The following is a 13,551-nucleotide window of genomic DNA, read 5'->3' on the forward strand; positions in this document are numbered from 1 at the left end:
ACGTTACTGGTGCTTGCTCAAGTAAATCAATGAACAACAATATGACAGTGATATAGTGATCCATCAGATAGGCAGTTAATATCTAGGCTATACAAGACACAGGTAGAACCTTACAAGAAAAAAACCTCAAACCTCATCAAAAATGGGGAGAAGAAATGAACAGAAATTTCCTCAAAAAAGAAATATAGATGGGCAAAAGGCACATAAAGAAAAAGCTCTATATTGCTATTCATCAGGGAGATGCAAATAAAAACAATAATGAGATATCATCTCACACCACAGAGACTGGCACACATCAAAAACAATGAGAACAACCAGTGCCAGTGCAGATGTAGGGAGAATTGGACTCTTACATTGTTGGTGGGAATATCAACTAGCCCAGCCTTTTTGGAAAACAATATGGACATTTCTCAAAAACTAGAAACTGAGCTTCCATTTGACCTAGAAATAACACTTCTGTGATCCCGGAGGTGCAAAAATGCACAGTAAAAATGACACCTACACTTGTATGTTCATTGTAGCACTGTTCACAATGTCCAGAATCTGGAAACAACCCAAGTGCCCGAGAACAGATGACTGGTTAAAGAAACTTTGGTATATCTACACAATGGAATACTATGCAGCTATCAGAAAAGATGAAGTCACAAAATTTGCTTATAGGTGGATGGACTAGGAGAGTATCATGCTAAGTGAAATGAGTTAGAAAGAGAGGGACAGACACAGAATGATTGCACCCATTTGTGGAATATAAAGTAACATAACATGAGACTAACACCCAATGATAGTGGAGACAAGGGACAGAGGATCTCTCCATGGTTTGGATGCCTTTCTCATATGCTGGGGAGAAGGCAGTTGGGATGTAGAAGAGACCACTAAGTCAATGATGGTTAGAGGGATTGCTTGTTATGGAAAATGAGTTCTGAATGTAGGCTAAGGACCAAACATGATGGCCTTGCAACATCTATACTGCAAACAATGATGCCCAAAAGGAGAGAGAGAGTAAGGAAGGTGCCTGCCACAAAGGCAGAGGTTGGGATGGGAAGGGGGTGGCGGAAGAGATACCGAGTACATTGGTGATGGAAAATGTGCACTGTTGGAGGGATGGGTGTTTGATCTTTGTATTCCTGAAACTCAATCATGAAAGCTTTGTAACTATCTCACGGTGACCAATAAAATAAAAAATAAATAAAATATATTGCATATTATAAATATGTTCTTTGGGTAACTAAGAAGTTCAAAATTTGCAAATACAATGGGCAGTATCATGAGCAGCAACTCATCCTTCTTGAAGCCCTGCAGCTCTGCTATGAGAAAGTGAACAAATCCTATGTGAGAACTCCATACTGGCTCAGATCCAGCGTGATCCTATATGCAGTATTTGGGTTAGGAGCTATGCGGACAGTGTTCGGGAATATTCTGGTGATGGTGTCCATAATTCACTTTAAGCAGCTGCACTCTCCAACCAGTTTCCTCATCTTTTCTCTGGCCTCTGCTGAACTTTCTGATAGTTGTTACTGTGATGTCCTTCAGCAGGGTCAGGTTTTTGGAGAGTTGCTGGTACTTTGGGCCAAGTTTCTGTACTTTCCTACATGCTGTGATGTGGTGTTTTATTATTCTTCTCTCTTCCATTTGTGCTTCATCTCCATTGATATGTACATGCTGTTACTGACCTTCTAGTGTTTCCCACCAAGCTCATGGTGAATGTGTCAAGGATATGCATCAGTTTGTCCCAGGTACTAGCCCTGGTATAGAGTGGAGCTGTGTTCTACACAGGGGTCCACAATGATGGACGGCAGGAATTATCTAGGGTATGAAATGGCATAGGATGGTGTCAGCCTGTTATAAATAAATTTCAGATTTTGATAGATTTTCTGGGCTGGAGTGATAGCACAACGGTTGGGCTTTTGCCTTTCACACAACCAACCCGTGTTTGATTCCTCCTCCCCTCTTGGAGAAACCGGCAAGCTACTGAGAGTATGGAGCCTGCACGGCAGAGCCTGTCAAGCTACCCGTGTGTATTGGATATCCCAAAAGCAGTAACAATAAGTCTGTCAATGAGAGATGTTACTGGTGCCCGCTCGAACAAATTGATGAGCAACGGGATGACAGTGACCATGATAGATTTTCTATTTCGTATTTCAAACTTTGTTATGATAATCCTGTACAGCAGTATTTTCCTTGTAGTTAGAAAGCAAGGGAAATTATAGAGAGCATTAACATCAAAGCAGAAGCTTTCTCACGGAGTGTCAAACCCAAAGTGACTAAGAGAGAAAGAAAAGTGGCTAAAACCCTGAGTATCACAGTGATAACATTTTTGGTCTCATGGTTACCCTAACTTATTGACTGCTTGATTGATACTTTTATAAGATTCCTAACTCCAGCCTACATTTATGAGATTCTTCTTTGTTGTGCTTATTATAACTCTACTTTGAACCCTCTAATGTCTGTTCTATTTTATCCATGGTTTAAAGAAGCCATTAAAGTTATTGTGTGTGGCATGATCTTCAGGAACTATTAAGCAACAGTGATTTGTCTGCCAGGCAAATATAAGCACTCATTTAGGAAGTTGAAGGATTCTTTATAATTACAAATGGAAAGACATTTTAAAAATCAACTAAGATTGTTAATGAAGAAACTAAGTACTTGTCAAATTAAATAGGATTTATCAACTTTTTTCCAGTTTTTAAAGAGTTCTATTCTCTTGTTACTACTTAAAAATAATTATTGATAAATGAATATTAATTCCTCTTGTTAGCTGTTGAGCTAATTTACTTTGTGCATCCTTTTCTCTGCTCTGCTCTTAAAGGCAATTGACTCTCTTCTTTGCACACTGAAAATATATTTGTTTCTTTGATTTCCTTATCTCTTCTCTGTAAATGCTTATTATTCACTTGCAACGTGTCAAACACTTCTCTGAACATCTTTCATCAGGCTGTTTTTTTCCCCCCAAGGGAAACTGTTGTAAAGCAGTACAATCTAATATATTTCCTCATTGCATGATCTCTGTGTCAGACATTTGTTTAAGCATCTCCTAAATTTGTCCTCTTGTATTCAGCATTTCTGTGCTTCTCACAGGTGCCTGTGAGATTGAGATAGAAGAATTCGCAAAGGATCTTTGTTTTATAGATGGTTGGCTGCTTTGTTCAAAATCACATTTGTCCATTTATATCATTTCTATTATTTTTTCTCTTTCTCTTCCTTTGTTGATGTGATTTTGATGTGACAAACAAACCTGTCCCCCACGTTCCATTGTGAGACTTGGCACAGTTCTGATGGCATTGTTTGGAGGAGGTGACATTCTTTTTAGTAGAGATGTTTATAACCATTCTGGTTGTAGCTCTTGTCATAAGTCACTACGGTTCTCACACTCATTCTTGTCAGGCATCACACTGGAAATACGTAACTATTTAGGGGAAAGGGTTATGGTGCTCACCGGGGGTAGCAGGGTGAAGGTTGCATGCTGTATTTGCACTGTTCACACACTAGATGTCGTCACGATCACGATCATGAAATCCCGTTAATCATCGATTTCTCGAGCGGGCTCAGTAACCTCTCCATTCGTCCTATCCCTGAGATCTTAGAAGTCTCTCTCGACTCAGCCCTCCCAAAGATGTCACACTGCGGGCTCTTTCAGGGTCAGGGGAATGGGATCCAGCTTGTTACTGGATTTAGCTTATGAATACACCATGGGAAGCTTGCAAGGCTGCCCCATGTTGGTAGGAAACTCTCAGAAGCTTGCCAGTTTCTCCCAGAGGGAGAAGTAGGCTACAAGATATTGCATGGCCACTTTGAGGCCCAGCACTTCTGGGAGCTTGCTTTTAAGTCTCTGGATGTTGGCTGTTGATGGAATTACACACACCTGTGTTCCTCTGCCAGTACCTTCATGTGCGGGGCCCGTCTGAACATGTGGAGAGGGGCCTCCAGCATGGCTGTAGCTAGGTTCCAGTGGTCTTTGGCCACCGGGAGCTCTGCTCGTGGTGGGGAGGGAAGCTGGAGCCCATCCCCTCCGAGGGGTCCCGGGGAAGACAGCCAGGCATGCGGGCAAGAGACTCTCTGCCACTAGATGTAGTATGGTTTGAAATTGCTTGTGGTTGCTCAGAATCAGAGAGCAGAGCTACCAGGTAGAGAAAAGCAGCATTGTCAGAATCCGGTATATTTGGTAACACAGGGTATCAAACATATGGCCTCAGGCTTATAATGCTTGTGTTGTAGTCACTGAGCTATCTCCCAGCCTCCACATTTCTATTATATCTTGCATTAGATGTTCTTAAGATGACTCTGTCCAATAATATTTTCTTATAGCTACTAAAAGATTGAAAACAGCAGAAAATAAAATCAGGAGCAGATTAACTAAGACAATAAAAGAATCTCAGTCTTAGGCCTCACTGCATATCATTATTGATTCTATGACTGCCATGTATAATAAATTAATTTATTGCTTTAAAGGGCTATCAAAACCTTCTTATTTTCATTAACCTTTTCTATTTTTCAGTTATTATAAACCTAGTTCTTTACACTTTATTTTACCGTTGGTGTAAGGTGAGATTAAACTTGTAAGTGGTCAAGTCTTAAAATAGCTATGACCAACCGTAAATTTAATTTATATACAAATGTAAACTTTAAAATGATAATTTGAAAAATGTTAAATTGATCTGGTGTTGTATTGGAAATTTCCCAGTAAGTATGGCCGGTGCCTCGGCCGTGCGGTTTTGGGTTTCTGTATAAAATCCAGGGAAAGTACAGCTAGAAATAGCATCACTACAAACTTTTACCCTTTTATGGTGCTCATAAGATGGAGAAACCTAGAGAGAGCTGGCTCGGTGTATCCATTTTGTGCTCAAAAAGCGGTGGAGGCTGTGCTATGCTCAGGAGGAAGGGGTTGAGAGAGAGAGGTTAATAAAATTGAGGAATACCCGGCTCCCACTGTCGCAGCCCGGCGTAAGTTCTCAGTTCACATTCTGGAATTATTTCAGTGGGCTGCTGGAGTCCAAGGGCGCTCTTTTGGGCTCTTCTATCATGCCCAAGCGGCAGCAGCGCCAAAAGGGAAAATGATATTTTAAATTGGTGAGTGAAATGGTGCCTCAGTTTAAATGGCATGATAACATTTATGCTTTTAATTTCTTGAGGAAATCTTTAGCATTTAATAAGATTCTCTATGTAATGATTTTTATTCCCTAATTAATGGTTTATACAAGATTCATATTTCATAGTTGCCTCAAAGCAAACTTTGTTAACTGATTCTTGAAAGCCTTGGGAAAATCCTGCCATATTTTTCTTATTTCTCCTACCTGCTTTATATTCTCTCCCTTTCAAGAAGATTTTTTCATATTCCTGTGAAGATTTTATTCCAAATGTCCTTTCATTTTAGTTTTAATCAGTTTTATTCACAGCTTCTGGACTTTATGTAGCTCCTGAAAGTGTCTGAGTAACATTCACTTGCATATCAGACTTGGATTAGGATCTAGAATTTACGTTTTGGAAGAAACCTTGTAAATATGAGAACAACACCTTAAAATGGTATAATTTCTCCAATAATGATGATCTGTTTCGATGATTCCATTTTTCTACAAGTTTTGTTGTTTCACCTTCTAGTCATGGTGGAAGACAGTATTCTGTCACTTGTTATCCTAAACACATACTTCACCTTTACCCAGATAAAAACAACTTTGATCATAAGGAAAAAGCACCTCAAATTTATCCAGGAAAAAAGTAACTCTTTATCATAAGTTATAAAAAATAATGCATTATGCAAGTACTGTTGATGTCATTTATACTTTTTGAAAAGCTACTTTGTTTCATGTATTTATTAAAATTAAACCTTATTTAAGATGATATATTTTTAGAAACTTATAGTTATAATAGTACCACCAGTAAGAAACTCTCTTTGAACATGGCCTTCCTAGGTTTGATACCCAGCATGCCATATGGTCCCCTGAGCACTTCCATGAGTAATTGCTGAGTGCAGTCTGGAGCAACCCCTGAGCATTGTCAGTGTGGCAAAAAAAGTAAATATTGGGGATGGAGTGTACACATAGTATCTATAGTTGATGCTGTTGTATGATTAGCTAAATAGATCTCAAGCAGTCTCATTACAAGGAAAAATATTTGTATCTTTCTTTATATTGTATTTATATGAGATGATGGATGCTCTCTGAATCTGTTTTGGTAATCATTATTATCTGTAAACCTACTGTGACTCAGAGTCTATATTCTGAAATGTCCATTATTTCTGAATAAGACTGAAAAGGATTAAAACTTAGCTCTTCGAGCTGGAACAATAAAAGAGTGGGATGGCATTTGTCTTGCAAACAGCTAACTCAGGTTCATTTTCTGGCACCCCATATGGTCCAATAAGTTGGCCAAGAATGATTCTTCAGTACAAATCTAGGAGTAAGCCCTGAATACTACCAGTTGTGGGCCAAAAACAGAAAGAAAAGTTCTAACTGAAAGATACATAAAAATTAACTTTCATAATATTCATGACAGAAACCCCCCATAGACTCATGTACTCAATTAAAAATATTTGATTCTCTAAAAAAATCATAAGGCCAAGTTCATTAAAGAAAAAAGATAGTCTTGAAATTTGTTGCTACATGGAGGAACCTGTAGACTATTATGCTGATTGAAGTTTGTCATGGGGAGAAAAACAGACAAAGGATTATGTCTCTTATGTGTGGTATATAAAGAAACATACCGGTGGAGGGCCAGGGCAACGCCATAGTGGCAGGGTGCTTGCCTTGCACGCCTCCAACCCAGGTTCAATGTCCAACATCTCCAAGGTCCTTTGAGCACCACCAGCAGTAATTTCTGAGTGCAGAACCAGGATTAACTGCAGAGCCATCCCAGGTATGACCATAAAAAGGACAGAAAGAAATATGGTGGAATAATGGATACCCAAAGACAGCTGAAACAGAGACCATGAGACAAAGACCAGAGAAAATGAGTAGGAGACAAAAGTGGAAACAAAGAATGTGGGTAGGAAACATGCCAGTAAAGATGGTTGGGAGATAGAGCAGCAAGGGAGAAACATCAGGGTAGAGGGACACACTCAATCCTAGGAGGAGGTGGTGTGGAAAGGTGATTTAAAAAAATGTTATGTATAAAATCCTGTGGGCAATAGTACTGTCAATGGTAGTGCAAAAACTTATGAAACAAATGCCTTACAGTTTTCTTAAAAGCAGACTGGTGGGCGGGATGCCAAAGCGGATGGGGCAGCATAATAGAAAGACACTGGGAAGGCGTTCAGAGTTAGAACATTGAATGCCTGAAACCCAATCATTGTATTTTGACAGTGACTAAACTTTAAATACTACTAATGCTACTAGTGCTGCTACTGCTACTACTAATAAAATAAGATGATATAAAGAAAAAATATTCTTGGAAAAGTATTTGTGGTATACTTGATAAAAAAATAATTTGTAAAAGTTTAAAATAGTCACAAATTTTAATAAACAAATTAATTGGCAATAGCAAAAAGGAAAAATGTTAAAGGATAATAAATGCATGAACATAAAAATTATTTAAAATTTAATTAAAATTTAATCATTTTTTCATATAACAAATTAAAAATCTTAGCAGGACCAATAAAGTGTAATGCTGATTAGAACCAGGTTATTGAGCATTAATGACTGATTATAAAGAACTTAGGAAAATAAAATTTAATATTAGCTATATGAGGGGAATGAAAATATTTATATAAAAACTCTTATCAGATATATTATTTGACTTTAGAGTTCTTTTTCTAGCAAATCATCTTAAGAAAATAGCTAGACAAAACAAAACAGAAAGCAACAAATTCAAACAAGTGTAAAAAAAGGAAATCCTAAAAGATCCTGAGTGAGTCAGAAGGTGAAGGACAAATACAGATAATTTTTCTCATTTGTGGAATATTAATATATACAGTAAGGGAATTAAAAACTGGCCAATACTATCAGAACCCGAGAGTCAGCCTTATAGAAATGAGTTTGCAATGGGTGGGTCCCTGTGCATGGGCCTAGGCAAGCTAGAAAACAGTGCTCAAGAGATGTTGACACTGGTGGTAGGTGTGGTATAACATTGCATGCCTGAATCTTTACTATACCCAGTGATAATCGTGACGAAACTGAGGAGAAATGAATGATTCTAAGAATAGGGATCAGAGAGCAGTACTGAAGACAAGGAATAAAACCCATGCTGGCATCAAAATTCTCATAAACACACTTTTTCAAATAAAATAAAAAATATTTAAAATATTTTTGGGGATCTTTTGAACCAAAATATTGATTATAGTTTAAAGTTTTATTATAAAAAATAATCTATAGAATACTTAAAACAATTTATATGATGCATATTATTGAATATATGCATATGTGTACATGTAAATATTTATATATACGATATAATCTATATTTATATCACTATCACTGTCATCCCGTTCTCATTGATTTGTTCGAGCTGGCACCAGTAACGCTTCTCATTGAGAGACTTAATGTTACTGTTTTTGGCATATCCAATACACATGGGTAGCTTTGCCACGGTCTGCCTGCTGGCTCCATACTTTCAGTAGCTTGCAGGGCTCTCCGAGAGGGACGGAGAAATCGAAAACAGGTTGGCCCCATGAAAGGTGAAAGCCCAACCGCTGTGCTATCACTCCAACCGATATTTATGTAGATGTAAAATATAGCTTAGTATTTACAGAGTCAATAAAGTAAAGAAATGAGGTCTTCTAGAAACAAATATTAAAAGAGATGGGGGTAGACCTATGTAAGTTGTAGTGATAAGGGAGTACAATTGAAGTGTGTCCAACTCCTAACATGAATTCATGAGATTTTGTCTCTTTTACCTTGCTCAAGTAAAGTATAAGTTTCAGTTTCAATATGACAATACATGCTGTATTCCAAGGTGTTTTGAATACTAAACATAAATGGATGCAATTATGCACTGCACTGTAAAGCTGTTGTTCCATTGTTCATCGATTTGCTCGAGAGGCACCAGTAATGCCTCCATTGTGAGACTTGTTGTTACTGCTTTTGGCATATCCAATATGTGTGGGTGGCATACTCTCAGTAGCTTGCCAGGTTCTCTGAGAAGGATGGAGGAATCGAATCTGGGTCCAGAGGAATCGAACCTGGGTCTTCTGCATGCAAGGTAAACACCCTAACTGCCATGCTATATGAATGAAAAATTTTTAACTTAAAAGCTAACAAAAAGATATGTATTAAAATATTTTTAGGGGCTGGAGTGATATCACAGCGGGTAGGGCATTTGCCTTGCACGCGGCCGACCTGGGTTCAAATCCCAGCATCCCATATGGTCCCCCTGCGCACCACCAGGGGTGATTCCTGAGTGCATGAGCCAGGAGTGACTCCTGTGCATTGCTGGGTATGACCCAAAAAGCAAAAAAAAAAAAAAATTATAGTAGGTTTCCAGATCAGAAATTTGTGCACTTATTGTTAATGTCAAATGATTAGAAAGTAAAAAGAATGTGGAAATAGGCAATATTTTTACTTGAGAATTTTTCAGTTCTTTCAATACAATATTTATAAGGATAATAAAATTCATTTCCACAAATGACTACAGTTACATAAGATAAATTAGAAGTTATAATGTTCTTAATAGTGATAACATAACCATTTTTATGCATAAGGAATGTTCTACACATAACTGTGCTGTTTTAATATGGTCATATTATTATAAATAAACTTTTAAAATATTTCTGTATATTTATATAAAGAAAATGTCTGATCAGTAAAATCATTTGTTGGTAGTTTCTATTTCTAATATAATGTAAGATTCACAAGTGATATAAAAGTGAATGAGAATAAAAATGAAAATGAATGTTCTTGTTTATTCTCCTGAAGAACATAGTTGGGAGAAAAACAAATATACACATCAGATAATACTAACGAAAAGCATATACATAGGTTCAATGAACATAGTAATTCATAGGAAAGGAGAGTACAAAAAATGCTGTTATAGTATACTGTTTTATTCTTTAAGTACAAGTATAGTTCTATTTGCATGGTCTGTTAAATACATGAACCACTGTAGATGCATAAAATTTATCAACATAATTTTGAATTAATAATATTCATTGAGAAAGTTAATACATTTCCTTTCTTCAAATTCTTTCAGTGTTTTTGATGCCCAGATTTGAACCCAGCCCCTTTCACATAGATGCATTCTAACACTGAGACACAATCCACCTTGAATGAAAAATCTCATCCAAGTAATGCTTAAGTGAGAATAATGCTTAAGTGAAAAGTAATTTGTGTGGGGAAAAAGGACAAAGAAACCAAATAAATCAATATTGTAAAATAGTAAGACCATGAAATTGTTTGATGAGCAGATTAGTCCTGATTTACTAAAGACAGTTTATCTTAATGACATGGGGTTCATCTAAGGGATATGCATGTCTAGACATATTTACATACATTGCCTTATCTTCACACAGAGTAGTTCACAGGACATAATATTAAGGGCATAGCATCCTGTTTCACTAGCAGAGTTTCAAACATTTGTAAAGACATAAACATAACATTCTTTGGGGGAATTATAGTTTCATTCTTAATCTATAATATGTAAACATTAGCTTAACAAAAAGGACTAGAAACGATACTGTACTAAAACCACAGTGTTACAATTGAAGTACAGATAAGTTTATCCAAGTACTCATGGGGGATTTTAATTACATAAATATCAAATAAAATCAATAAATTTAACAAATATTGATAAATAACACAAGTAACACAGTATTTCAGTAAAGCTTTATCAATTGCATTAATTGAAATAATTGTCTCATTGATATGTTTGATTTTTTAGAAATTAAATAACTATATTATAAAGTTATATAAAGGTGTGCATAATCATTACTGCTCCAAAGATTGGATAGTCCTGATTCTGAAAATGACCAATTCAAGGTACCTTCATGATATAACAATCTTACTTAGTTGCTGTAATGACTGGCTGAGTTTAACCACTCTGAACTGAGTAACTAATTCAATTTTCTTTTGGAAAAACTTGGATTACAAGTAAATGATCTCAGCAATCTCTCCTGTCATGGATACATAGTCTGTCCTTGATTTCAGTTTTCTTTCATTGTTGAATCCATTCTTAAGTTATATTTTCTATCTGTACTTGATATCCTGTGTAGAGACTTTTTGGAAAAATACATAAATTAAGTGAATGAATCATCAATTAATCTTAAAGTATAAAGAATGACAATCTTAAAATTCGTGATTTCAGCACTTGTCAGCTGGTAAAAAATAATGTATTTTTTTGACCAAGTCTACTTGCTAGGAAGGATATTACTCAATAAAAGGGTGGCTATTTATGGTGTCAGTTACCATTACTGTAAAATGTAATGAAATTGCTGTCTAGTTAACAGAATTATCTAAGCTTATTCTGAACAGCATTTGTGGACCTGCAAATCAAAACACAAGACAAGGCAAACTTGCTTTTTTGACCTTTTTAAGCAAGATGCCAACAGTTGTCTAAGAAGCTCTGTATCACATCTGTATATGAATATCACTGAAGCAGAATAAACTAAGCCAGACATTGAGCCACTAAAGACTAATAAAAGGAAAAATAGAAGGAAACTACAAAGTTTTTATGTATTTTCTCAATTTTTTGCAAAAACACTACTAAATTAGGGTTACTAGCCGGAGAATAACAATGAAGCTCAGAGGGGACTAAACAATACAAGATCACAGTGTTTAATGACAGTTTTTATTACATTTCAAGCATTGCTAATTCTGATGGTATACTATTTCCACTGTACATGGACTTTAATGATATTCTCAATTGAAGATAAATTGAATCCTAGGTCAAAACTGAAGTTTAATATAATTTTCATTAGAAAATCTTACATATCTATGTTAGTTTTTTTCTCATCATTTTTATTATGATTCTATTTCAATTTCACAAATCTCAAGCCAGGAACTACTCCGGGAGCAGATGTATTGTTGAGGAATTCTCTTTAAAGACTCCACCAGTGATAATTAATTTGATGGCTTTTCGAAACCAAGGGTAAAAGAACGCATAAATTAAAGGGTTCATTGCTGAGTTGTAGTAACAAAACCAAACCAGGATCTCATAAATATATGTGGGTGTGATGAAACCTAAGAAGGCATCAATTACCGTATCAATGAAATAGGGCAACCATGAAATCAGAAAGGCCATCACTGCAATTCCCAATGTTTTGGCTGCTTTTCTTTCCCTCTTGGCCACTCTTTCTTTGTAGCTCTCTGAGGCTGTCTCAGTCTTACTGCTCATGCTTTCAATTTTTCTGGCCTGTTGTTTAGCAATGAGGAAGATTCTAGAGTAAATGATTATCATCACAAGTGTGGGGACAATAAATACTAGAAAATTTATCAATACCCAGTTTTGATTCACTGCAATTTGACAGCCTCCTACACAAGTGAGAGCAATTACTAGTTCCTCCAGTCCAGCACCGATTGCACCTGTGCCAATAAGGGAAAAACTGTAAGTAATGGAAAAGAGCCAAGAGAAACCAATACAAAAGCTAGACACAGAGGTTGTGAACCTGGTTGGATAGGCCAGAGGGTCAGTTACTGCAATGTATCTATCCACAGAAATAAAACACAAGTTGTAGATGGAGGCATAGCAGAAGGCCCCTTCAAAGCAGGAGTGAAATTTACAGTATCTCTCTCCAAAGTACCAGCAGCTCTCCACAGACCTCACCGTGCTGAAGGGCATCACAGTCACTCCCACCAAGAAGTCCGCGCAGGCCAGAGAGGCGACCAGAAAGTTGGCTGGAGAATGTAGCTGCTTGAAGTGAAAAATCGAAATCATTACCATGAGGTTTCCAAATATGGTCAGTACAACGCCAAAGCCAAATACTGCGTAGAGAAGCAGGCGGGGGCCGGGTGAGTAGGAGGTTTTGATACAGGATCCATTGAGGTTCTCATAGCACAGCTCCACAGCCGCAGGAGAGGGAGAATCACCGCTCATAACTCTCAGTGTGGGTACCTGGAGAAACTTATCCTTTGTGGCCAATATGTCCTTCCAATTTTCATAAGCCCTTTGAAAATGATATACACAGTATGTCAGTAATTGCTGGTACTTTTCTAGTCCTACTTCTTTGTAAATATAATTCTTTTGTTTCATGTTTAAAAGTGAGTTATCTCATTGCAAAATATAGTGTTTTTTAAAATGAGAAGTCAATTTTCATCATTACCTAAAAACTACTTACCCTCTAATTTAAATATTACCATTCTTTCCCTTATCTCATACTTCTTACCTGAGAAGCGTTCATCGAGGGTCTAGTATATGATGCACAAATCTGTGCTTTGTTTTATTACTTCCTTTCATAATTATCAGAGAACTAGGATGGTGCAACAAAGAATTTGTCCCCTAAGGAATGTCGCTGATAATTACAAATTACCCAAACACCTTAAGTTTGAATCCCAGTAGCACATGGTGTGAGAAGAAGTAAGCTTATTAATGATAGAAATTTTACGCCCATCTTGTTTCATGATGATACCTTCAAAATAAAAACAGGGAAGATTTAACAATAAAAATGTACATCAAAATTAGAAATGTGCAGTGTAC

At 36.7% G+C, this 13,551-nt stretch overlaps 1 protein-coding gene and 1 pseudogene across 1 annotated transcript; one reads left to right on the forward strand and one right to left on the reverse strand.

The window, feature by feature from the left end:
- Nucleotides 1–1,264: 1,264 nt before the first annotated feature.
- LOC129404371 (trace amine-associated receptor 6-like) lies at nt 1,265–6,237 on the forward strand (annotated as a pseudogene).
- A 5,682-nt stretch (nt 6,238–11,919) lies between these two features.
- Nucleotides 11,920–12,951, reverse strand: LOC101555991 (trace amine-associated receptor 7a-like). Its single transcript, XM_004609033.2, has one exon. The coding sequence runs from the start codon at nt 12,949–12,951 to the stop codon at nt 11,920–11,922; it is 1,032 nt and encodes a 343-aa protein (XP_004609090.2).
- Nucleotides 12,952–13,551: the final 600 nt, after the last annotated feature.

The sequence above is a fragment of the Sorex araneus genome, chromosome 4 (genome assembly GCF_027595985.1).
Source record: "Sorex araneus isolate mSorAra2 chromosome 4, mSorAra2.pri, whole genome shotgun sequence".
Classification (NCBI taxonomy): domain Eukaryota; kingdom Metazoa; phylum Chordata; class Mammalia; order Eulipotyphla; family Soricidae; genus Sorex; species Sorex araneus.

Excerpts from the sequence above, each read along its gene's own strand:
- LOC101555991 (XM_004609033.2), bottom strand. The coding sequence starts at position 12,951 with ATGAGCGGTGATTCTCCCTCTCCTGCGGCTGTGGAGCTGTGCTATGAG.